This window comes from Aethalodelphis obliquidens, unplaced genomic scaffold (genome assembly GCF_003676395.1).
Source record: "Aethalodelphis obliquidens isolate GAN/ISIS:26980383/991018 unplaced genomic scaffold, ASM367639v1 scaffold77, whole genome shotgun sequence".
NCBI lineage: Eukaryota > Metazoa > Chordata > Mammalia > Artiodactyla > Delphinidae > Aethalodelphis > Aethalodelphis obliquidens.
This window is the reverse complement of record NW_020838021.1, coordinates 7,700,820-7,726,749: the sequence shown is the minus strand read 5'-3', so window position 1 is coordinate 7,726,749 and position 25,930 is coordinate 7,700,820. Positions and strand designations below refer to the sequence as shown.

Below are 25,930 nucleotides of genomic sequence, written 5' to 3'. Positions count from 1 at the left end.
AGATTTCTGTGGATTTTGCTTTCAGTGTTAGATCCATTTTTCAAAGCCTTTGCAATGCTGTTTATATCTATCCTGCCCAGTGGCCAGTATGGGACTTGGGCAGTGGTCTATCCTGGAGTTCAGTTTTCAGAATCTTTGCTATGCACTTTTGGGTCAGATCCAATATGGACACCTTAGTGGTGAGCCCAGAAATTTATAAACAACAGGTTTTGGGGCCAGGCCATTTTGCCAAGCTCCTCTTTCTCTGCTGTATCCCTGGTACTTTCTGGTTCTTTGAGACTTCCCTCTTGGTCCTCTGGCCAGAAAATTGGCCTTTGCTACTCCAGTCTTCTGTGCACTTCCCATAGTTGTGCTCACATCTGGGGCCAGGTGATGGGAGGACAGAGAGAAAAAAAGAACAGTGGGGTTTTCCCCACTCTCTGGGGACCACTGCTTCGCTGAACTTCCCTCTGTGTTTAGCTGCCTTTGGGCCCCCACTGCTGCCTTCTTTATGGAATTGCCTGGGGGCTTGGCCATGAGAGAACACAGAAAAGAAAAGGGAAGAGAGAAAGAAAAAAAAACAGAATAGGAAAAGGGAATTTCTTCCATTCTGTCCAGGTGTTAGGAGACTCATTTCCCATGCCTTGAACCCGAATTAGAGGGCTTCTTGGAATTCTCTCTGTCCTGACCTGGTGCCCAATTCTGGATTTTGGGTTTAGGTCAGAGGGTACTAGTGGAAAAATGGGAAACCCAGCACTGGGTCAGTGGTACTTTTGATCGTGGTCTTCTTCTCCAACTGCCTGTTACTTTTTACTTTTTCTTCAAATAGCTGTTTCATGCTTTCTGTTCAGGTTTTATAGCTGCATTTAGTAGAAAAAGCAGGTTGGAATGTGCTTACTCCATCTTACCCAGACCTGGAACCTGTTCACTGCCTTTGGGACTCTTAATAATCTGGTTCCCACATTCTTTTCCAGTCCTCAAAAAGCTGATTTTGAAGTGCCTCTACCCTTGTGGGTCACATGGCCTGGCTAGTTTGCTCAGGGAAGTGAGCAGAGAGCCTCTAGTTGGGATATTTGTTGAAAGCAGCTTTTAAACCTGTGTTGAGATTAGACTAAAAGGGGTTCCATATTCTCTACAGAGTGTGTATTGGGTAGCTGATGTAAGAAAAATGGGAAAGTACATTTCTCCCTTACCTGTGAAATAGACATAATGAGATTCAAAAATACCAGACTTATAAATATGAATAGGGTCAATGTCCCCTCTCACATAACTGAGAAATTCCATTTTGTAATTATCAACCTCCATTGCAGAAACAGTGTCATTATTGGATTTCCCACCCTTCTAATCAGGGGAATACAGACTTTGGGGTAGAGATAACAATAAATTCAAAGTTAATTAATTGCCTCTGAACAAGGGGACCTGCCACCTTCCTCCCCTTGAGTCATCTCAGCAACCCCCTGTGTGGGTCATGGAGTGGCCAAAGGCACTAGAAGCCCCCATGCTGAGATGAACTTTGTAGCTGATTTGAAAACTTGATATGGACACAAAAGGTCGTATGCCATCTACACTTTCAGCCTGCCTGGTGTTGCCTGAATATAGAATTCTAGAGTCATTTGTCCAAGCTGAAAGGGCTCATAGGGATCCTCAGATCCACAGAGAACCTTAGATTGGGGTCCCATCCCTTTATTATACGAATGGAAGAAGTGACCTGTTGAAGGTCATATGAAAGGCAGTGGCAGCTCTGAGCATAAAACACTTTCTTCTGACCTCCTGTATGTCCTTTGCTCTTTCTATTACACTTTCCAAAGACCTTAAGGTGAAACCAAGTGCTGTAAGAGTGTGTGACCTCTGGAGTGATGGGTGATCAGTCAGTAGCAAGAGCAGATAGTGGCCTAGGCTTAGGACTTCGCAACATTGAGGAGAATCCCATCACTCTTCAGATAAGAAAGATGACATAGGGTGTCAAGCTGTAATAATTCTCATGGCCCCTGAGTAAGATAGGAAATTGTTCCTGTTTAAGGAGGAAACTGAGGCTCAGTTTTCTCAGTTGCATTGAGGTCCAAGACATAGAATAAAATGCAAAGTCTGAGTTAGAACTTGACTCTCGTATTTCCTTCATGCATTCATTTCTGATTCTTATGGTGAGGTCAGGTTTTATTAAAAGAACCAAATACCACAGCTGGTCATAACCAGGGTAAAAAAAAATAGTTTTATGGACCCTTCTACTATACACAATGTTATTCCTAATTTGTTTAATAAACACAAGTCAAATTACCTCTATGAGCTTTTTTATTGACCTTGTAAGTAATTTTTTGGATCTGTGTGTAGACAAAACTAAAGAGTATGAATGGAGTGAACCTGCCTGATGTTGTTGAAAGAGCATTTAAGGTTTGTGATCCTAGGTGAATCAGTTAATCTCTCTGGGTCTTAGGCTCCCATCTGCACAATGAGGATTTGGGACCAGATGATCTTTGGGGTTTAGTCTAGCTTTGAAATTTTGTGCTGCCTTGAGATTTTCCTCTAAACTTTTAAATTCTTCTCCCTTGCTGCATAATCTTCCCCTTCCATTAAATTGTGTGTGTGTGTATGTGTGTGTGTGTGTGTGTGTGTGTGTGTTTGTAGGGTATGTAGGGAATAGGGGAATAATTTAATGAAATTACTCTTCTGTGTTGCTTAACTAGGTATGTCACAATTTAACAGAAAGACTTCTAAGAATTCTGAATGACTCTTTTATTGAGAAGGCTATTTCCTGGAGGACAGATGTGGTAATTGTGAACAAATATTAGGCAAGCAGTAATTTACAAGCCATCTCCCCAAAGCAAAGCAGAGCCATATATAACCCTGATCCTGCTCAGTGCTCTAGTAATTCCTAATGGATAAGTAGGAATTGTTTTGTATTCTTTTTTTACCTCTAATTTTCTTCTCCTACCAATGGAGAGAGGTCAGCTTTTTCTTTAACATTTTCAAGATTTGAAAGTACTGTGTCTGAAAAGATTAAGTGTTTATAAAAACCAGCACCTGTAGGAAATCACTTGAAAGAGAGAATTCTGATCTGTTTACACATGGGGAGCAAGGTAGTAATGGAGTGAGATCATGCATTGTGTGTGTGTGTTTGTGTAGTTTAAACATCTTTTTATTTTAGAAGTTTTAGATTTACAGAAAAATTGCAAAGATAGTATGAAGAGTTCCTATGTGTTCCACACCTAGTTTCCCCAGTTATTAACATCTTTCATTAGCATGGCACATTGGGCACAACTCATTAACCAATCCTGACACACTAGTATCACCTAAAAATACTGTATTCAGATGTCCTTAGTTTTTATCTAATATCCTTTCTCTATTCCAGGATCCCATCCAGGACACCACATTATACTTAGTCACCATATCTCCTTAGGTTCCTTATGGTTTGAGAGTTTCTCAGACTTTCCTTGTTTTTGATGGTGTTGTAGGGGAGGAAAAATAATTTTCCCTCTACCCTTCTAGGGTCGTGGCTGAGACTCCCGCACCCCCCCATAATAAAAGACAGATTAACAGAAGAAAAACAAACAGAAGTTTAATAATATGTATTCCTCCTGTATATATGGGAGAGATCCAGGAAAACTGAGTAACTCCCTGAAATGGCCCAAACCACCACCTTAAATGCCATCTCCAGCTAAAGACAAAAGGTTTGGTCGGGGGGGAAGGTGGACAAAGCCAATTATGGGAGGTTTTCATGCAAAGCACAGTAAATGAGGGCATGGTTGTTTGCAGATTTAAGTCCTTGCCTTTTCCATTGACAAGAGTTTCTAGAGCTTTGGTCGTCCTCCTCTTCCTGGTACAGAGAAGGAGACACCCTTACAAATGGAGGTTTCCCTTATAGATGTAAATGTCTCTTACAAAAGGGTACCTCCTACTCAGTTTTCAGAGCTTCTTCTATGTCTGCTGTTTCTTAAAAATAACCAGCTCAAGATAATCCTTATGCCAGAGAGGCATTTTGGAGTGGCACATTCTGCTCCCTTTCAACTTGACAGTTTTAAGGAGTAAAGTCCAAAATTTTGTAAAATCTCCCTCAATTTGTAGTTTTTCTTTTTTAATGGCTAATGTAGTTTTAGGAGGTGTATATGGTTAGCTATGGTGGGTGGTGTTAGAAGGAGGAGGGGAATGTGGCCCCCTGCCAGGTGACACAGTCATTTTAGATCAGTCTTCCCCAGTAGAACAGGGTCAAGTCTAGTCTTTCTGATGGTGGCTCTGTAGTAACCTCTATATGTATGATTCTATTACACGGAAATGCTATTTTAGGGTCCTTAACAAAGCATATTTGAAATAGTATGCTTGCTAGAAATTTGTTGGGAAATACTGTACAAGAAGATTCTGGTATGTAACCTGGGAGTCATCCTTAACATTCTTCCCCCTTTATCACCTGCTACATCTAATCCACCATCGTCTTATCAATTTTACCCCCTCCCCCCAGTATCTTTCTAAGAACTTATTTATTCTCAGTACTTCCTCCATTACCATCCCAGTTGAAGCTCTCTTCAGCTGTCATCTGGAATACTATAACTGTCTCCTAACTAGCCTCCTTACTTCCACTCTGGCCCCCTTTCAATACATTCTTTATAGTTCATTCATTCATTCAATCCAAATATATTTATCAACTACCCACCATGTGCCAGGCACCATTCTACGTGTTGGTAATATAGCAGTAAACAAAACAAAGCCCCTGAACTCATAAAGTTACATAATATTGGGAGAGATGGGCAATAAGCAAATATTTAATCAAATGTTAGGTTGTGATAATGCCATGAAGAAAAATTAAACAGGCAAGGGAATAGTGTCAGGGGGTGCGATTTCAGATGGACTTGGCAGAGAAGCCTTCTCTGAGTAGATGGCATTGGAGCACAGGCCTGAACCAGGAGAGGGGGTGATCCATGCAAATGTCTGGGGAAAGAACATTCCAGGTAGAATAAACAGCAAGCCCAATGGCTTTTGGGTGGGAACAAGGTTGGCATTTTCTAGGAATAGCAAGGAAGCCAATGTGATTGGAGCAGAGGTAACAAAGGTAGAGTAGGGGAGGTAGTCAGGGGCCAGAGCTCTGCAGATCATGGTGCAAGGACTTGGGTTTCTCTCCCAAGTGTAATTGAAAGCCTTAGGAAGATTTACAGCAGAGGAGTGGCATGACTGAGTGATTTTCCATAATATTAATCATATGACATTCTCTCTCCTACTTGAAAGCTTTCAAAAGCTTTCCATGGATTTTAGGATAAAGATCAAATTATTTACTGTGATCTATAAGGCCCTGTATGGTTGTGCTCCACCTGAGTCTTCAGCCTCATATTGTATTATGTCTTCAAGTCTTTGTACTTATCAATCTTCATCTTGCCACAGGGCCTTGGAACATGCTATTTCCTCTGTCTGGAATGCTCTTCCCGCCCCTCTTGTTTCATTAATGCCTATTCATCCCTTGGATCTCATTTTATTGTTCATTTTCACTGACTAGGTAAAAATCCTCCTATTATGGAGGTTTATAGCACTATATCCATCTCTATCATAGCATTTGTCATAAGTGCAATTGTGTATTTGTATAATTATTTGAATAACATACTCTGTCATGCAAAATTGGAAGCTTCGTCACCATTATATCCTTGGCAGCCAGAGCACTTGGTATCTTTACAGAAGATACAAAATCAGCATTTATCGAATGAATGAATAAATAAATATATTTCCCTGAGGTCTAACTTGTGTATTTTATATTGGGGCAGGCATGGGGGCTTGACAAGAATCTACTATCTGCTATGTGTTTGGGACACCCAAGAAATGTGTCATATACCTTTTATTCTGTACCTGATGGCACTATCGATTCACTAGATACAGCCGTTCTCTCTGAGTATTGTATTTTTCACAGGTCAACTGGCTCACTGGATACTGTCACTGCTCTGCTGGTATGGTAGTGTCACCTTATATCAAAGCCCTGCTCCATCAGGCACCGTAGCCTCTTTAGTGCACTGATGGGCATAGTGGGTCTTGCTGCTGCTTTACTGAGTAGAGAAATACCCTGTTGATGGATGCCATTGCTCTGATAGGTTCTCTTACGTTACCAAAGTGGCCTATGATAAAGTTAAGGATGTGTGTATGTGGTGGGGGGATCTTTCTGTATCATGTTATCCTCATTCAGAGGAGCCCTAAATAGTGTTGCTGGGGCCACTGATGTTTGAGTTCAGTGAAAAAACTCCTTTCCTTTTCACTAGGACACACACGTGCACACGAGGGACCATGCTGCTCTCAAATATTATGTGAGCTATAGAATCGGACCTACAGACTTGGGTTCCTCTCACAACTCCACACATTACTGGCTGGATGACCTTGTATGTTGTTAACTTTGAGCTTCAGTTGTTTCCTCATCCGTGCAATGGTACAATGACAACTTCCTTGCAGGGTCCTTACAATAAGTAAATTAGATAAATGCATATAAAGCTTTTACCACAGGGTCTGATATAATAAGGATAGCTAATCAATTTGTGAGTTAGGAACTATTCTAAGTGCTATACAAATATTGCCTCATTTAAACATGCTCACAAACATCCTGTGAAGTAGGTACTATAATCTCCATTTTATAAATGAAGAAACTGAGGTATAGAGAGGTTAGGTAATTTGTCCAAGATCACACAGCTAGAAGTAGCAGAGCTGGGAGGGAGGAGCTGGTCTAAATGAGTTGTAAAATCCCTTTCCCCTCCAAATTCTAGGATTCTATACATTGAATTAGTCCAAGGTCATTGGATTACATCAATAGATATATTCATTAACCACCCCACTTCCCACAGCAGTCCTTCTGTAAACCCGTATTAGGGCTAACACTAATGAGGAGATAAAAGCATAAGTAGCTGCCTGACTTACTTTTATCTGAGAATAATTGAATATTCCTGGCAGCCAAAGGCTCTGAGCAGAGTGGCTCTTTAAGATTACTGACTTAAAAGAGGGCTTCATTGCAGCCCATCCTATCCCAGCGGTTTTCCCTGATGTTTATATCCTCAAGAAGGAGCAGGGCACTGGAAAGTAAATTCAAATTGGTCTTCTCAGGTTATGTGAGAGCTTTTGTGGCTTGCAAATGTCTGGTTTTGGACAGATAATTTGCTCACGGGTGTATCTAGTTTTTTTGGGTGTGTGTGTGTGTGATCTTATTAACATTGATAATGAAAATAAATGCTAAAGAATAAGGCTAATCATAGTGCAAAGAATGAAAAACTATATATTCCTATCAAAAAATATGAACTCACACACACACACACACACACACACACACACACACACACCCTAACTGCATATGATTACTAAAGCCAAAGCAGGACAATTTCAGAAAATACACAGAAAAAACCCTGATAATATTGAGGATTTACCCCAGGGGTTCCCAAACTTTGGGATTTCTCACCTGGGGAGATTTAAAAACTGCTGATACTCAAGTTGCACCCCATACCAATTAAATCAGAATGTCTTGGGCGGGGGTGGGAACCAGGCTTTTCGTTTTTTTTAAAGATCCCCTGGTGAGTGCAATGTGCAACAAAATTTGGGAACCACTGGTTTAGCTTATCTATACAGAAGTCATCATCTTCCTCTGAAGGCTCTACTGAAGAGTCAATGACAAGGAAGCCTTTGAAGATCTGACATTATTTAGTAAATGAATCTCCAAGTATTCCTAAGTATTAGAAAAGGGTGGGTCTTCCTTGAGATCATGGGCTTTGTTCTTACTTGGACGGCATCTCTTCATCAGATTTAGCCTCAAATAAGAAGAGATGAAAGTGGCTGAAGAGAGGCAAAAGAAAGGGCTCCAGATTTTTTTTTTAATAGAAGGAGCTTGAGGAGGGTGATTTGGTTTTAATTTGTGTGACTGTTTGCAAGAAGCACCCAATATCTATAGGTTTGTTTAGGATGGCTGATGAGATTGTGAGGGAAAATAAGGTCATCAGTTGTTACCACCATGGAAGAGAAGAGGAATTTACACTTTCTTTTGCCAAGGTGTTTTTCAGCAAAATGGTGAGGAAGGTAAGGTTCTCAGCAAAATCTGCAACCATGTAGCACCATCTTCTTTTCCTGTCTCCATCATTAGTGTTTCTAACCCCAGTAAGTAGTTTTAATAAACAATCACTAATATTTACATAGTTTTTACCTTGTGCAGATGCTGTTTAGAATCACTTGTTCCATCAACACACCGTGTCTTAACCCAAAGAAATAGCTCATTGAGTGCAATATCAGGATCCAATGACTAGAAATACTCATTGGGTTCAAAGAAATATTTTGTGAAACAGTCTCACCAGTCTCTGAAAACTTGAGTCTAGTATCTTTCAGATGCTCTAGAATGGCTCATCACGTTTCTGAACTATGTCTCCAAACATCTGTATATTCTTAAACATTCACCAAAAATGAGGAATTCCTTTAGGGTAGCTTTTACTTCAGAGTTTGTTGCTTCCTGGAGCTGTCTTCTCCATTTCTTTAAGTGCCTCCTTAACATCTGTTTGCATTTGCACATATTTTCTGTAAGCTCATAAATTGCACTGATGATTTTGAATCTCTTATCAAATAGAGGTTGATAGAAGCATTTTTTAAAATATCATGAACTTCTCTATGAAATTTAGCTTTCGTTTGAGCAATTTTAAACTGAACATTTTTGAGGGAGTTAGATAACTGCTGGGCATCCTAACCGTATTCTACATGGGCTATGGGTGTTCTTTCGCAAATCTTTCTTGGGAAGCTTGAGGAATTTGCCTCCCCTCAAGTTTTTTCCTTCCTCAACAATAGAAAACAGAGCCTCCTGGGCAGAGCTTGAGGGTCTTTTGCTTTCCCACTTGAGGGCCTTTATCTTCCTCCTCATTAGCTGTGAGGCCAAGTTGCTCAAGTGTCCTCCATCCCCTAATTAAGACAGGCAGCCCAGGAAGGTGTGGATGGTGAAAGATGATGGGCAGCCCTCAGCACCATAGTCTATCTTTCTGGCGTGTTGTTGTGGGATTCCCTCCTCTTGGCCTTCATGAGCTGCCTTCTCCGCATCAAGGTTAATGTCGCCAGCCCTCCCCTCCTCCGCCTCCATCCTTCACGGCAGCCACTTCTGGTTGGGCCAGTGGAGCTGGTTTTATGTCGCTTTCATCAGACATAAGACCTCCTCAGTAGCTCTGGCTGGGAAGTGGGGGCACAGGTGAAAGCAAACAACGAAAGTGCCGCAGGGGTGCTGCTGGGGTGAGGGTGCTGGGCTGTGGCCGAGGCGACAGCTGCTACTGCTGGGTGACCAGGATTAGGCAAGGCTGGCTGAGGAGCAGAGACTCTGCCCGCGACAGAAAGTCTGGGTGGCCTCAAAACAGGGCAGGACCTCAGTGTCAGACTAGCGGGTTCTCTCCGTGTCAGCCAGCCTTGAGCTGGCATTTAAATCTGGCCAAGGTCAGGGCAAGTCGAAGGGGAGCAGGCAGCATCAGGGAAGGTCAACAGTTGGCCCCTGCTATTCCCTCCAGCAAGTTTCTCCAGTGGGTCCTGGAGGCCTCTAGGTCTAAGAGAATTTGCTGGGAAAAGGTGATTGACACATTTCTTCCTCACCTCCCACCCCGCCACCCGCCTCCACATTGCTTTTGTAAGGAGGGGCTCATTGCTCCTCTCTCCACCGCAGACCCCAGAAAGAAAGGCTGGTTTGAGTGCCAACATGCCATATGCAAATGACTTAAGACTGGTAGCTTTTCACAAACACAATTCCACCAAGGGGAAGGAGTGTTTCCTCCCACTAATACAAACTCCAATCAAACTTTTCCTTTTTTTACCCTTTGGTCCCAGGTCAAGAAGACACCATGGTTTTGTGCCAAATGCCCTGGAGGTCAATGCTCAGATATTAATGAAAATGTTTTAGGTCTGGAAGCGGCCTTAGGAATCATGGAATCCAGTGGTTCTCCAAACTTTGGTGCGCATAGGAAGCACCTGGAGGGCTTGTTGGACCACAGATTGCTGGGCCCCACCCCAGAGGTCAGGATGCCAGGGTCTGGGGTGACCTGAGAATTTGCATTTCCAACAGCTTCCTGTGGGAGGCTGATGCTGCTGGTCAGGGCACTGCACTTGCACTTGGAGAACCACGGGTCTAATCCAACTTCCTCATTTCATAGATGGGTCAACTGAGGCAGAACCCCAGCTGGGTTCCATGATTGGTTTTAACGCTTACCAGTTGTTATGACTTTGCAATCTCATTTAGCTTTTCTGGGTCTCAGTTTTCTTATCTACAAAATTAGGTAATAAGCGCTGGCCTGCCTATCTCAGGGAGTTTAATTTACAGGTGGCTGCTATTGGGTAGTTACTCAGGCTTTTAGCAACAACCCTCTGGTTTGGTGTGGAGCAGTCACGTGGTTATCAGGTCTACGAGCTTAAACAGCTCCCCTCTGGTTAGTGGGTCAGTTTACTCTCTGCCTTCCCTTTCACTGAGGACCGAGAGAGGAAGAGGCTGTCAAATTGGGGGTAGGACATAAAGCATTTGTTCTTTTTGTTGTGTTTCTCTCATCCTGCATGTTCCTCTTATGTTTGTTAATATTTCTAAGTATATTGGTTTTCCTTTTTTGTGTAGAAAGTTTCCCAATGTTTTCCTTTTCTGTTTCTTTCATGTTCTTTAAAAATTCTTTACCGTCTGATAAGACTATTCAAGGATATATTTTCTTCTTATTTTCCTCGTGAATTTTTACCTTATATACCCATATCCCTCTGGAGTTACATTGGCACGTGTTCTGAAGTTCGGATCTTGGCTGACTTTCCTTTTTTCTAAACAGCTAACCTCTGGCATCATTTGTTGGGTAATCCCTTTCCTCTCTCTCTCTTTTTTTTTTTTTTTCGGTACGTGGGCCTCTCACTGTTGTGGCTTCTCCCGTTGCGGAGCACAGGCTCTGGACGCGCAGGCTCAGTGGCCATGGCTCACGGGCCTAGCTGCTGCACGGCATGTGGGATCTTCCCGGACCGGGGCACGAATCCGTGTCCCCTGCATCGGCAGGTGGACTCTCAACCACTGTGCCACCAGGGAAGCCCCCTTTCCTCTCTTTTGATGTGTGGCTGTGCATCCTAGGAATGTAGAATAGGTGGGAGTGAGATTTGTGTCCAAGCCCATTTTTTTTCCAGGTGGGGATGCTAAGGCCCAAGCAGCTAACTGATTTTCCTAGGGTCATGTTAGTTAATGGAGAAGCTGTGATTAAAACCAACATCTCTGACTTCTAATCTGAATTTGAGATAGGTCTGCTTCTTTTCTATAGAGCTCTAGGGACATTTGACAGGAGAAGGTTATTAAGAAGCCAAAAAGTAAATGAGCATGACCCAGGGTCTCTGAAAGATACAGACCAGCCTTCCTTACCCATCCCACAGAAACCAGTAAATATTTACTGCACACCTATGTTCAATGACTCGTATGAGACATTGCTGGGGACAGAAAAGCAGGTGTCACTATATCTAGTGACAGAGGCTCAAGTCTAGTTGGGAGAAAGATTGCATGTGAAATATTTCCATCTTCACAGTCTCATGTATTGACTCACTCACCTCTGCAACAGAGTCAGGACGTCAGACAGTGTGTGGGCTTTTCCCAGGAAATGTTTCACAGAGGAGAGAGGACTTGAACTCAAAAGATGACAGTATCCCCTACCTGGGTAGGGCAGTAAAGGCAAGAAATTGTCTACACAGTATCTGTGTTAAAATTCACACAAGGCCTGAGAGGGTCCTAAGGTGTAAGTAAAGCCTGACTCAAGGAGTGGGGGAAGGAACAGCATATTGCTTCTGGCCGGAGGATAGACCTGGGTGATGTGCTGGTGGTTCCTGTGGTGAGGAAGGTGCCTAATAGGGCACCCCCATTTCCTACCACGTGCTATGACCAGGGCTGTCTCTACTCGCTACTTTTCTGTAGCAGAAACCAATACTCCTAGATTTTTTTTTAATACAAAAGAGTGCGCTCATTTTTTTTACCTGCTTCCTGTCTCCATTTTTTTTGCATTGAATCTAATTATAGACCAAAGACTAAAAGTTTGGGATAAAGGTGATAAACAATTCATAACTGAAATACATATTGATAATGTATAAATAGCACAACTAAAAATGGAAGAGAGGGAAGGGAAAAATAGAATGAGCTCGTGGATTATTACATAGGCATATGGGAGTCCACGGATTTTTTTTTTAATTTAATTAATTTATTTATGGCTGTGTTGGGTCTTCATTTCTGTGCGAGGGCTTTCTCTAGTTACGGAAAGTGGGGGCCACTCTTCATCGTGGTGCGCGGGCCTCTCACTGTCGCGGCCTCTCTTGTTGTGGAGCACAGGCTCCAGACGCGCAGGCTCAGTAGTTGGGCCTAGTTGCTCCACGGCATGTGGAATCTTCCCAGACCAGGGTTCGAACCCGTGTCTCCTGCATTGGCAGGCAGATTCTTAACCGTTGTGCCACCAGGGAAGCCCCCGGATTTTTTTTTTAATAGACTTTATTCTTTAGAGCGGTTTTAGGTTCACAGCAGAGTTGAGCAGGAGGTACACAGATTTCTCACGTACCTCCTGCTCCCACACATGCACAGCCTCCCCGACTATCAACATTGTACACCAGAGGGGCACATTTGTTACAATTAACCAACCCTACATTGACAAGTCATTATCACTCAGAGTCCATAGTTTACATTAGGATTTACTTTTTCATTTTTTTTAACATCTTTATTGGAGTATAACTGCTTTAGGGTTTACTCTTGATGTACATTCTTTAGGTTCTGAGAAAGGTATAATGACATGTATCCACCATTACATACCATACAGAGTCGTTTCACTGTCCTAATAATCCCATGCTCAGCATATTCATCCATTCCTTCCCCCAACCCCTGGCAACCACTTATCTAGTCTCCATAGTTTGCCTTTTTCAGAATGTCATGTACTTAGAATCCTACAATATATAGCCTTTTGAAATTGGCTTCTTTCACTTAGTAATATGACTTAAGTTTCTTCCATGTGTTTTCATGGCTTGATACCTCAGTTCTCTTTTTTCCCTACCTTTACTGAGATATATTTGGTGTATAACACTGTGTAAGTTTAAGGTGCACAACGTGATGACTTGATAGCCATATATATTGTGAAGTGATTACCACATTAAAGTTAGTTAACACATCCATTACCTCACATAGTTACCTTTTCTGGTGGTGGTGGTTGTTATGAGAACTTTTAAGACCTACTCCCTTAGTAACTTTGAAGGATACAATATAGTATTGTTAACTATAGTACATTAGGTCCCCCGAACTGGTTCATCTTATAATTGGAACTTTGTACCCTTTGACCAACATCTTCCCATTTCCCCTACCCTGCAGCCCCGGCAACCACCATTCTACTCTCTGTTTCTATGAGTTTGGGTTTTTTTAAATTCCACATATAAGTGAGATCATACAGTATTTGTCTTTCTCTGTTTGACTTATTTCACTTAACATAACGCCTTCATGGTCTACCCATGTCATAAAATTCAGGATTTCATCCTTTTAATGACTGAATAATATTTCATTATATATGTGTGTGTGTGTATATGTGTGTGTATATGTGTATATACATATCACATTTTCTTCCATTCATTCATGCACAGGCACTTAGATTGTTTCCATGTCTTGGCTATTGTGAATAATGTTGCAGTGAACAAGGGGGTGCAGATATTTCCTCAAGGTAGTTATTTCATTTCCTTTGGCTATATATCCAGAAGTGGGATTTCTGGATCATATGGTAATTTTACGTTTAATTTTTTTGAGGAAACTTCATGCCATCTTACATAGTGGCTGTATCAATTTACACTCCCAACAGTGTAAAGTGTTTCCTTTTCTTTATATCCTCACCAGCACTTGTTTTTTTGATAATAGTCATCCGAACAGGTGTGAGGAGATACCTCAAGGTGGTTTCAATTTGCATTTCCCCGATCATTAAAGATGTTAAGCACCTTTCCCTCTACCTATTGGTCATTTGCCTATTTAGGTCCTTTGCCCATTTTAGAAATGGGTTATCTGTATTTTTGGTATTGTATGAGTTCCTCATATATTTTGGATATTAACCCCTTATCAGATAGAGATTTGCAAGTATTTTTCTCTCCCTCTGTCGGTTGCCTTTTCATTTTGTTGATTGTTTCCTTGGCTGTGTGTAAGCTTTTTTGTTTGATATAGTCCCACCTGTCTATTTTGGCTTTTGTTGCCTGTGCTTTTAGTATAAAATCCAAAAACTATTGCCAAAACCCATGTCAGGGAGCTTGTCATAGGGAAACTATGTTTTCTTCCAGGAGTTTTATGGTTTCAGGTCTTACATTTAAGTCTTTAATCCATTTCAAGTTAATTTTTGTGAGTGGTATAAGATGGGAGTCCAATTTCATTCTGCAAGTCGACAACCATTTTCCCCAACACCATTTATTGAAGAGTCTACCCTTTCCCCATTGAGTATTTTTGGCTCCCTTGTCAAATATTAGTTGACCAATTATGCAAGGCTTATTTCTGAGCTCTTGATTCTTTTTCATTGTTCTGTGTGTCTGTTTTTATGCCAGTATCATACTGTTTTGAATACTATACCTTTGTAATATAGTTTGAAATCAGGAAGTGTGATGCCTCCAGCTTTGTTGTTCTTTCTCAGGATTGTTTTGGCTATTTGGAGTCTTTTGTGGTTCCATACAGATTTTAGGATTATTTTTTCTATTCTGTGAAAAATGTCATTAGAATTTTGCTAGGAATTGTACTGAATGTGTAGGTGGCTTTGTGTAGTATGGACATTTTAACAATATTCTATCTACAAAATTGGGATATTTTTCCCTTTGTGTCTTCTTCAATTTTTGTCCTCAGTGTCTTATAGTTTTTGGTATATAGATCTTTTACCTCCTTGGTTAAATGTATTCCTAAGTATTTTATTGCTTTTGATGTATTGTAAATGAGATTGTTTTTATTATTTGTTTTTCAGATACTGTGTTCTTACTGTATAGAAATGCAACTGATTCTTGTATATTGATTCTGTATCTTGCAAATTTTCTGAATTCATTGATCTAACATTCTAACATTTTTTGGTGGAGTCTTTAGGGTTTTCTATATATAAGATCATGTCATCTGCAAACAAAGACAATTTTACTTCTTACTTTCTGATTTTGATGTCTTTTATTTTTCTTGTGTACTTTCTCTGGCTGGGACTTTCGGTTCAATCCTGAATAGGAGTGGTGAGAGTGGGCACCCTTATCTTGTTCCTGTTCACCATTGAGTATGATGTTAGCAGTGGGCTAATTGCAAATGGCCTTTATTATGTTGAGGTACAGTCCTTCTATACCTAATTTGTTGAAATTTTTATCATGAAAGGATGTTGAATTTTGTCAAATGCTTTTTTTCCCCATCTGTTGAGATGATCATATGATTTTTATCTTTCATTCTATTAATGTGGTGAATGACATTTATTGATTTGTATGTTTTGAACCTTCCTTGCATCCTAGGGGTAAATCCCATTTGATCATGTGCTGTTGAATTCCATTTGCTAGTATTTTGTTGAGGAATTTTGCATCTATCTTCATCAGGAATATTGGTTTGTAATTTATTTTCTTATAGTGTCCTTATCTGGTTTTGGTTTCAGAGTAATGCTGGCCTCATAAGGTTGGGAGTGTTCTCCCCTCTTCAATTTTTTGGTAATTGTTTAAGAAGGATTGGCATTATTTTTTTAAATATTTGGTAGAATTCACCAGGGAAACCATCTGGTCTTGGAATTTTCTGTGTTGGGAGTTTTTTGATTACTGATTCAATCTCCTTATTTGTTGTTTTGTTCAGATTTTCAGTATCTTCATGATTGTATGGTTCCAGTGATTTATCCATTTCTTCTAGGTTATCCAGTTTGTTGGTGTATAATTGTTCATAGTTGTCCCTTAAAATCCTTTGTATTTGTGTGGTATGAGTTATAATGGTTCCTCTTTCATTTATAATTTTATTTGAATCTTATTTTTCATGGTTTAGCTAAAGGTTTTTCAATTTTGCTTATCTTTTCAAGAAACCAACTTTTAGTTTCATTGATCTTTTTTCTACTGTTTTCATATTCTCTATTTCATTCATTCTCAAATCTTCATTCCCATCCTTCCGCTAACTTTGGGCTTAGTTCTCCTTTTTCTAGTTCCTTGAGGTGTAATATAAGGTTGTTTGAGATTTTTTTTAAAATTAATGTGGGCACTTATTACTATAAACTTTCCTCTTAAAACTGCTTTTGGTACATCCTGTAAGTTATGGTATCTTGTTTCCATTTTTATTTGTCTCAAGATATTATTTCATTTCCCTTTGATTTCTTTGATCCATTAGGTGTTCAGGAAATTGTTTAATTTCCATGTATTTGTGAATTTTAAAATTTTCCTCCTGTTACTGATTCCTAGTTTTATAACATTGCAGTCAGAAAAGATGCTTGATAAAATTTCATTTTTCTTGAATTTGGTAAGACTTGTTTCGTCTATTTGCAATAACTATCACCATTAACAGTTTTTGTTGTTATTTTAACTTGCCTAGGTCTTGACTGTCTACATACGGCCTTCACGTCCTCTTTTTAATTTGAATCCTCACCACGGCCTATGAGATTTCTGCTCTCAGGAAAGGGCCATGATGCTGGATGCACTGTTGTAGATTTACTTATAAAATGGTTATCTTTGGACGATGTGCTTTAGAAGGGAGGATGCAAAAATGTTTTCTTGGGGTTACTAAGAGGTTGTCATTTTCCTTGACAAAGAAAAAAAAAGTATTTCTAATGGAAAAAGTCCAGATGATTTAGTCCAAGGATTGTCTTAGGCTTTATGAGCTTAGTTAAATGTTTCACTTTTTGGTTGCTACTCCATGCTTTGCGAAGACTAGTTCCCCAATCAGCCCACCACCCCTTGAAACACCTTCCCTGTGTCCCTGGGGCACCCCAATTCGTGCAAACTGGGTAATAGTAACGTATAGAATACTTATACAGAGCTTTTTCTTTACACATGCCCCATGTCAATCTGTTTCAGATCTGACAACAGTAAGCACCTCCCTATGAGACAGAACATTTCTTGGGGATTATTGTACTCCTCTGGATGGTTAGTCCATTAGTGTTTGGCATCTTGCCCCAATTCCACTGTGACCCTCTCCAGTTGCCCAGAAATGTACTGCACATCATACATATCCTATTGTTGGAGCACTTAAGACTCTTAAAATTCAAAATTCTACAGAAGCCAAAAGCTGTACTTCCAATCAGGCAGACAGCAAGCTCACCACACTGAAGAAAGTCTGGGGCCACTGGAGAGCTGTCTTATCCCCTCACTCCTGCCTTGAGGTGGAGAACTCCATGTAGCCAAACTTCTAGTTCCTTCCCCTCAGTAACTTCTGCTTCACAGGTTTTAGCCCAAAGCAAGGCTGCAATCCCAAAGCCACAGAACAACTGACTTTCTGCTAACGGGAAGCCTGAAGTGACTGAAGCAGCCTTTCCCTGCCCTCATTCCTAGAGGCACACACACCTCAACAATCACTAGGCTGGACAGCCCCCACCTCCCCAGTGAACCACTCCCCCCGAGTCACAGGGAAGAGGGAAGGTCAAAAGGGGGAGTGGGAAAGGAGTCGTCAGGATGAGAGGGATGGTTAACTGCGAGGGGCGGGGACAAGTAGCCCAGCAATTTTTGACTCCTCCCTTCCCATCTTGCCACACAGTCTTTTTCTTTTGTAGCATCGCCTCCATTAAGAACTTCTAGGCAGAGGAGTAAAGATATAAGCTCACTTGCCATAAGAGTTAGTTGGTTAATAGGCTGGCTCTCCAAGGCACCAACCACCCTAGATTTTCATCTAGGTTCACCGGAAGTTGGTTAAAATTTCCTCTCCATAGTCCTTCCCCTTTATTCCATTCCCCAAACACATCAAGCTCCCTTTGGATGCCTGGAGAGCTCATTTTCTTAGGGGACCCAGAGGTGTCTTTTCAGTACTATACCTTTCACTGTGGGTGCCTCTGTCACCTTGGGGCTACTTTGCTTAAATAGAAATGCAGACCTAGACATAACTGTGCCTTTTCAGTTCTGAGTGTAATGGCTGAGAAAAACCAATGGCTGCTTGGTTTTGCTGATGCCGGAATAATGTGATACCATACAACCACATGCTGGATTTTGCATTTTCTCTATAAAACATCTACTGTCCCTGATTCTGTATCTTTACCTTTTTGATGCTAGGTTTTTGATTGATTGGATTTTATTTCCTTTGTATTCCCATAATGAAAATTCATTTAGGTGGATGCCCTTTACCCAGGTAATTCTGGTAGATTAGCAGTTATACCTTTCTTCTCTCTCTTCTCAGTGTGGACTTCTATCAGGTTATTCTTATTCTGAGAACTCCCCATTATTGATTTTTTCCCCCACAGTTAACAACTCTGTTTTTAAATAGAGGTTTTTTAATGCCCAGAGGCACATTCTTAAAAATATTCAGCTTCTTTGATCTTTGCTATATGAAAACAAATACAACAGAACCTGTTCTGTAGTTTTTGTCACAGCAGGGAGGGAAATCAAATAGGATATTGACAATTCAGACCTGAAGGTTGTCAGAGAAGCAAAATGTTAAGAGGTAGTGCGGGGCATAAAGGGCCTCTACTCAGGTGTGCCTGACCAAGCTCATGGCATGCAGTGGGTATTTGTATGGGGGAGAGGTAGTACTGAAGAGAAGTTGTGTATATAAACACCTGCGGAGCAAAGAAAGAGACCAGTGGGAGCGTAGTACAGTGGGGGGTGAGTAGAGGGGGCAAGATGTTTCGTATTTGTACTCCAGCCTGGACCAGGGGCTAGATCCAAGTATTATAGCAAGATGGGCTATTAGAATAAGGCAGCTTCAGAAGCAAGGGGCCCACTATGCTCAGGTAACAAAGTGTAACACAGAGTGAAGAAGGGAAAGGGGTGGTCGACCAGATATTTAATCTGGCCTGCCTGTAACATCTGTAATATTTGCAGGGTTCAGAAGAAGAGTTCCGTTGGGAATCCACATAAGATCTATCTAAATATTTGAAATGTTTAAATCACCTAATAAACCATTAAATAAAACATGCTGGATCTCCTTCCAAGACAAATGTACTTTCATAATGACCTGAAAGGCCAGGTTGGGATTTCGAATTCTCCAACTTCTCTAAGTTCTGCTCCAATGCTGTGGGAACAGCTGCCCCCTCTCCCCTCCCCCTGCCTGTGCCCTGGCTCCTAGGCCAGGCCCCATCCCCTGTTCTGGGCATACAATCCCCCCTCCCCTAGGGCCTGGGAGCACATACCCAGGCAGTGCAGTCAGTCCTCCCCAGGAGAGCTCTAAGAGGAGCACACAGGCCCTGGAAGCAGGCTTGTGACGGTTCAGGGGTGCCAGGTACCTGGAGCATGGGCTAGCAGGGACACACCCCTTGTTCCCATGGGCTGGGTTCCTGGCCCTATAAGAAGGTATGGTTGGAAGAAGGCCAAAGTGGGATCTCTAAAAAACAGAGCTCAGGACAGAGGTCCCTCTTGCCTGGGCCTAGAAGCAATACTATATTTACAACTAGCACGGCATAAACACTAACAAATCAGAGCCAGTTTGAAGGTCCTCAAATCATACTACTTGGCCTGCCCTTTCAGTTTGTGTGTGTGTGTAAGGAGGCCAGGAGACAAGCCCATGGGAACAAAAGTGTACCCCAGGCAGACCATATTTCAGGTACCTAGGAAGCCTTAACTAACTGCAGAAATGAGGCTGTCTGGTCTCAAATCCCCAGGCCCTTCCCCTTCTCTGATCCTCTACTCTGGTCATCTACAACTTTATCTTTCTATTTCCTTAAACAGAGTTCAGAGATTAAGTCCATTTTCTCCCTTTCCTCTTTTTATTTTTACTCATTATTTATTGAAATACTTCAGATCTACACAAAATTATAAAGAATACTACTGTAAATGTCTATTTACCCACAACCCAGCTTAAGAAATGTAACATTACAAATATAGTTGAAGCCCCCTGCGAAGCCCTTCCCAATAGAATTCCCCTCCCTTTCTTTTCTCAAGAGGTAACCAATATCCTAAATGTGGTGTTTATCTTTCCATTGCATGCCCTTCTGTATGCTACATTTGTATACATCTTTCACATGCATTGCCTTTTACTCTCTGTATGTATCCACAATCAGTATATGGTGATTGAATGTTTTCTTAGACTTCATATCATGTTTGCATCCTTCTGGAACCAGCTTTTTCCCTTATGCATTTTTTTCCTGCCATCACCCATTCTTAGCCTCTCTGTGTCTCAGCCCCTGTGAGTTCTAATCTCCTCCCCAGTCCAGCCCTTGCCATCCTGTTTAGTTTACCTGTAACAGTCCCAAGCCAGTGAACGAAGGCTGGTCCCACCACGGGTGGGTCTCAGCTTCTCCCCGTGTGGCTCTAAACCAGTGCTTCTCAAACCGTAGCTGCATCAGAGTCCCCTGGAGGGCTTGTTACAATACAGGCTGCTGGGCCCCACTCCCAGAGTTTCTGATTCGCAGGTCTTGGGTGGAGCCTAAGGATTCCTGGGTGATGCCGATAATGCTATTTTAAGGACCAAACTTTGAGAACCAGTTTTCCAAATTAGTGTCTGGGCTCAGGCTCTGCAGCACCATCTGGCCTCCAGGCAATCTGGGCCATCCATCAGGTTTCCTTCAAAAGCTCACAGCAGTACTATGAAATACACATATAACACAAGTCATGTGTAATTTTAAATGTTCTAGTAGCCACATTAAAAAAGTAAAAAGAAACCGGAGGAAGTAATTTTAATGTTATATTTAACACTATATTATCATTTCAATGTGTAGTTATTAATGAGACTTTACAGTATTTTTTACACTTACAGCACATCTCAACTCAGACTAGCCACATTTTGAATGCTCAGCAGCCACATGTGGCTAGTGACTACTGTAGTAAACAGCACAACACTAAAGGCTCGACCTCCATTTCTGTCTTCACAAAAATTGTTTTAAACTTGAAATTTTAATTTATTTTGGGCTGCAATAAAAGAATTTCAAACAGGCTTACCAAATGGTAGAAAGTGATGCCTTTCAATGAAGGTAAAATTGGTCAAAGATAAAAGAGATTCGAATCAGGATTATTTATGTAAATAAAATCTGCCTACATTTCAGTTTATTAACTTAAAACAAACATATCTGACAGCATTTGTTCTAGTTAAAAATAACTGTAAGAGAAAAAACTCATATATGTTATTGGATATCGCTTTTTGGGTGATGAATTTTGGAATGGAATCAGTGTTAATAACATTCCCACGGGCTTCGAAAAAATGAAAAACCTAAAAATCGTGAAAAACAGATCCTTTATTCTTTCTTCATCTTCTTTCCATTCCTCCCAACTGCAGGATGAAATGAGAGAAAATTAACAATTATACAGCACTAACCAGCACCAGAGACTTTCTAAATCTAAGAAAATGGTCAGCCCTTTGGGTATGTGCTGCATTTGAGGGCTCTATCTAAACAAGTAAAGAAGAACAACACGTTTTCCTCTTGTAACCTGCACCTTGGATACAGGGTGCTTGTACAACCGATGGCTTCAATCATGTGATCATACCAACCTTGTCTCCCTCTTGTCCAACACCATAAATGCTTTTTTCCCCCTTGAGAGGTGATTCTGGGATTTAAATCACTCTCTCCACCTTAAAAGCCTATGCTCATTCCACAAATGATACTCCCTTACTCTCCCAGACCTTCAGTTTCTATATCTACCATATGAGAAAGAGGCTATTGCCATGAAATACACAGCTGTGAAAATGCAGAAAAAATGTTAATCACTTAAATATACTCAAAGACAAGATACACCTTAAGACTTCATTACCAATTCAGTGATAAACAAGAGTCATACTGTGACTAAATTGCTCTTCTTTTGACTGTCACATAAAATACAAAAATCTACAACCGAACAAATCGTTAGGTATTAATCACTAAATGTGGTCCTACCTGAAATTCTGAACGTTTTGCTATCTGTAAGTAGTCAGATTCTAAAAGTCGTCATCTCTTAGTACAGGAGACTGCACTTCTGTGGCCAAGTAATGAAGGCCCCACTAGTGCCCAGCCCAGCTACTTTTGCTGCTGCTGATTTATATTACTAGGTGCATGAATGTTCTATTAACATTCTGAGTAGGTAAATTTGAATTGTTAAACTAATTTTAAACAAATTTTTTCTCAATTCACTGGGAGAATTAAAAAACGAAAACAAAATTGGTAAGTGCCTGGGAGCCGCTGGGTTATTTTCAAAGCTATACACAGCTACCTGGACTTTCTGGGTCTGTCCTGCTGGGTTCAGGTTCTTTTTGTTAAACTTCTCTTTCCCCCTCACTTTCAGCACCTCGGGCCTCTTCATTGGCGTTTTCATCCTGGTATTAAATTGTTTCTTTAGTGAATAATACAGACTTTGGGACAAGACATTCACAGAAAAAAAAATCCCAATTCAAAAGACTACTCTACCCTTAGGAGACGCAGAAGGATAGGAGCAACTAAGAAAACAGTAGCTGGGTACCTTCCTTCTGGTTGCTGTAACACTTCCATGGCCCTCACTTTTCTCATGCTTGATCATTTTCACAGTGACATTATTTCTCTTTTTCCAGTAAATCTGTCACCCTGTGCTACTAATTACTTCTGGCCCTTTAGGGAATGGATCAGAATCGTCGGGGTCTGATGCATTCTGTATGTTTTGGTCAGAACTCTGTTGCAAAAATGTGTTTTGCCTCGATGACAAAAATCTGTGGTGAAGCTCATTGGTTCCTCACCCCCCTGAATATTTCACCGTGACCAAGTGCTCCCGTATCAGCTCATAATGTATTGGGATCAACTTTCTAAGAATCTTGACATTTTTAAAAGCCAGGATCCAAAAGCCGTTTGCTTGTTCTTTTCTCTTCCATCTCCTCCCAAGCTCCCTCCCGAACACCTGCCTCCACTGACCTTCACCTGTGGCCTCATAAATGGCACCGATCATCTCAGACCTCTTACCAGGGGTTGGCAGAGGGCAGCTTATTTCCCCCCTCCAAAACTGGAGCGGTCGTTATGGAGGTGGGCTTCTACTGGGCCCCTCTGGCCTTCAGCTCCTGGAGGCCCCAACTCCCGGCTTCACCTCCCGAGGCCCCCCTCTGAGCCTGGGTCCCTCGCTACCCGTGTCTCCCGACCGACCCGCCCGCCAGCCGCTCACCCTCAGGGGTGCTGAGCTCCTCGGGTTCCTGGGCTGCAGGCCCCGCCCATCGGGCGCCTGGGGTTCGGGGAGCCTGGCCAAGGCTTCGCGCTCGCTCGGCGGGGGCGGGACGAACACGTGGTTGTTGTAGGGGACGCGGGGCAGCAGTAAGTACGCCAGCTCCAGGAGCACGAAGTGGAAGCTCGCCGCGGGGAACTGGTGCACTTCTAACACGAGGTTCTGGCCCCCTGCCGCCGCCGCCGCCTCCTCCTCTTCCTCCTCCTCTTCCTCCTCCTCCTCCTCCTCTGCCGGCCTGATGTCCGAGTCCTCCTCAGCGCCCCCGCCTTCCAGGGCCGCCTCCCCAGCGCCTCCCCAAGCACCCGGCGCCGCGTCGCCCCTGCGAAGCTCCGAGTCGCGGTCCACCTGGTCGCCGGCTCTGGCCGCCTCGGTCTGGGCCCCAGCTGCGCCTGCGGGGCCCTCTGGGCCTCCCGGGCCCGGGTCTCCATCCCCCGTGGCCGACATGGCACCGAGCAGTTACCTCTACCAGGCGGGCGTCGATTGCGCAGGCGGTGGCCGCTGAGGTGGCTGCCCTGACGGGAGGCTGAGGGCTGTGGCTGCCGGACGGGGAGGCCGCTGAGGGGACAACAGAGGAGGCCCCACGACAGGGAGGGCAGGGGGCCGACACCGGGAGTGGCCCACTGAGGCCGGGCCTCAGATAGCACTAGGCCAGACCATGAGGGAAAGATTCTTCTAGGCCACAGGCGGGGGGCGGGGCCGGAAGAGTAGACAGTGGGCCATGCCCCCTCGTCTCGAGCTCCAAGCTTATTTGCTGACAAGCGAGGATTGACGTGCCCTGTGCCCAGTGAACGACCAAGGCCCTTCGGTTGTAGGATTGCTCACAGTTGCCTCCCTGTTCTTTGGCGCCTCAGGTTTTACCCTATGTTCAGGTTCACAAGGCTCCTGTCCTTTTAATTTTATGATTGTCCAAAAAATTATTTATGGAGGCACCCTCGGCCATGTGAACTGTGAGGAGTTCCCATCTGGGAATTTCCACCTGGTAATGGCTCATGTGAGTAGGGACAGGGTCATAAAAATGTTGTATAGCTCAGACGTTAGCAGTAGTAGAAACCTCCCAAGAAGAGAAAGAGAAGAGTTTGGACGATTTAACGTAAAGATACTTGGAAAAGAGTAGTCAAAATTGAAATGGATGCAGTCAGAACTGAGTATTGAAGAAATGGTAAACGTAAGGAGCTGGAAGGTGTGTAGTGAACCCAGACAAATTCACTTAAAGCCTCTAAAGACTGAATAAAAAAAAGGATGCTTCTTTTAAAGGACTAGGTCATCTCCTAAGAGCTAAGCATGACAATCATTAAAAGAACAGGCTCCCTAGGATGGTTCTGAGGCAACAGTCCAAGACTTTTTATTGATTTCAGGATCCACGTAATCAAGACGTCAAGTGTAAGTAATTCTGAAAGTTATGGAGAAATTAACTGCTATTTTATACTCATTCTGTAAAAAAAAAAATTTGTAACACTAAAAATAGTTTTTGGAAAAAAACATTGCAAATAATATCTGGATGTTATATTTATGGAAAATAATACTAATCTCATAATGGTAAAGAGGGATTTTTTTCCTTTCACCAAAAGGAAAACCAAATTTGAAATGTTTTTTTCCCTCTGTCTCACCACAAGAATGGAGCATGGTGTTGCCATAAATCATTGGTTTAAATTTGGAAGGCAATGTCAAAAATCTGTAGTCCAAAATCCTCACTATAAAGACAGCAAAAATGAGGCAGAATCCCAATCTGAGGTCTAGAGTTGGTTTTAACATTTGCCCCCCGATGTGATCTTGGAACAGTTACTTATCATTTCTAGGCCTCAGTTTTATCATCTGTATAGTTAGAGTTCATCCCCTACCTTTAGTCAAGGTTTGTTAGATAGACGGAATGAGATGGGATTATATAATATTTAGGATATTAACCATTTGTTGAAAATGTTTTCTTAGTTTGATTTTGCTTTCTAAGTTGGTTAATATTTCTAAGTATGTAGTTTTTCATTTTCATGTTGTAAAATGTAATATTTCTTTTTCTTCATTTTAACATCATAAGTTTACAAATCTTTTCTCATCCAGAGATAAATTTTATACTTTCTTCTTTTTGGAAGTCTCCTGAATGTTTACATTATACTCCTTAATCCATTTGGAATTAATAGTGACACGTGGTGTTAAGATTAAAATCTTAGTTGATTTTTAAACAGGTCACCTATAACACCATATGTTATGTAATTATTCCGCTCTATAAGGATGTGTGGCTATGTACCCTTTAGCGCTTTCTATAAAGGTAGAAGAGATGCAAGAGAAACGCATATTCTCCCATAATTTCAGAGCTGGAAACGCCTTTAGATATTGAATCTAAGACTATTTTTTATTTTAAAAATTTTATTATTTAATTTTATTTTTTTAACATCTTTATTGGAGTATAATTGCTTTACAGTGGTGTGTTAGTTTCTGCTTTATAACAAAGTGAATCAGCTATACATGTACATATATCCCCATATCTCCTCCCTCTTGCGTCCCCCTCCCACCCTCCCTATCCCACCCCTCTAGGTGGTCACAAAGCACCAAGCTGATCTCCCTGTGCTCTACAGCTGCTTCCCACTAGCCATCTATTTTACATTTAAGACCACTCTTTCCACTCTTTTTTTTTTTTGCGGTACGTGGGCCTCTCACTGTTGTGGCCTCTCCCGTTGCGGAGCACAGGCTCCGGACGCACAGGCTCAGCGGCCATGGCTCACGGGCCTAGCCGCTCTGCGGCATGTGGGATCTTCCTGGACCGGGGCACGAACCCGCGTCCCCTGCATCG

At 42.0% G+C, this 25,930-nt stretch overlaps 1 protein-coding gene across 1 annotated transcript; it reads right to left on the bottom strand.

Annotated features, from left to right (window-relative positions):
• Positions 1-21,230: 21,230 nt before the first annotated feature.
• LOC113612454 (cancer/testis antigen 47A-like) lies at positions 21,231-23,592 on the bottom strand. The gene is given in 3 exon segments (XM_027092337.1): positions 21,231-21,265; positions 22,180-22,282; positions 23,092-23,592. Coding segments are annotated over 3 exon segments (639 nt in total).
• Positions 23,593-25,930: the final 2,338 nt, after the last annotated feature.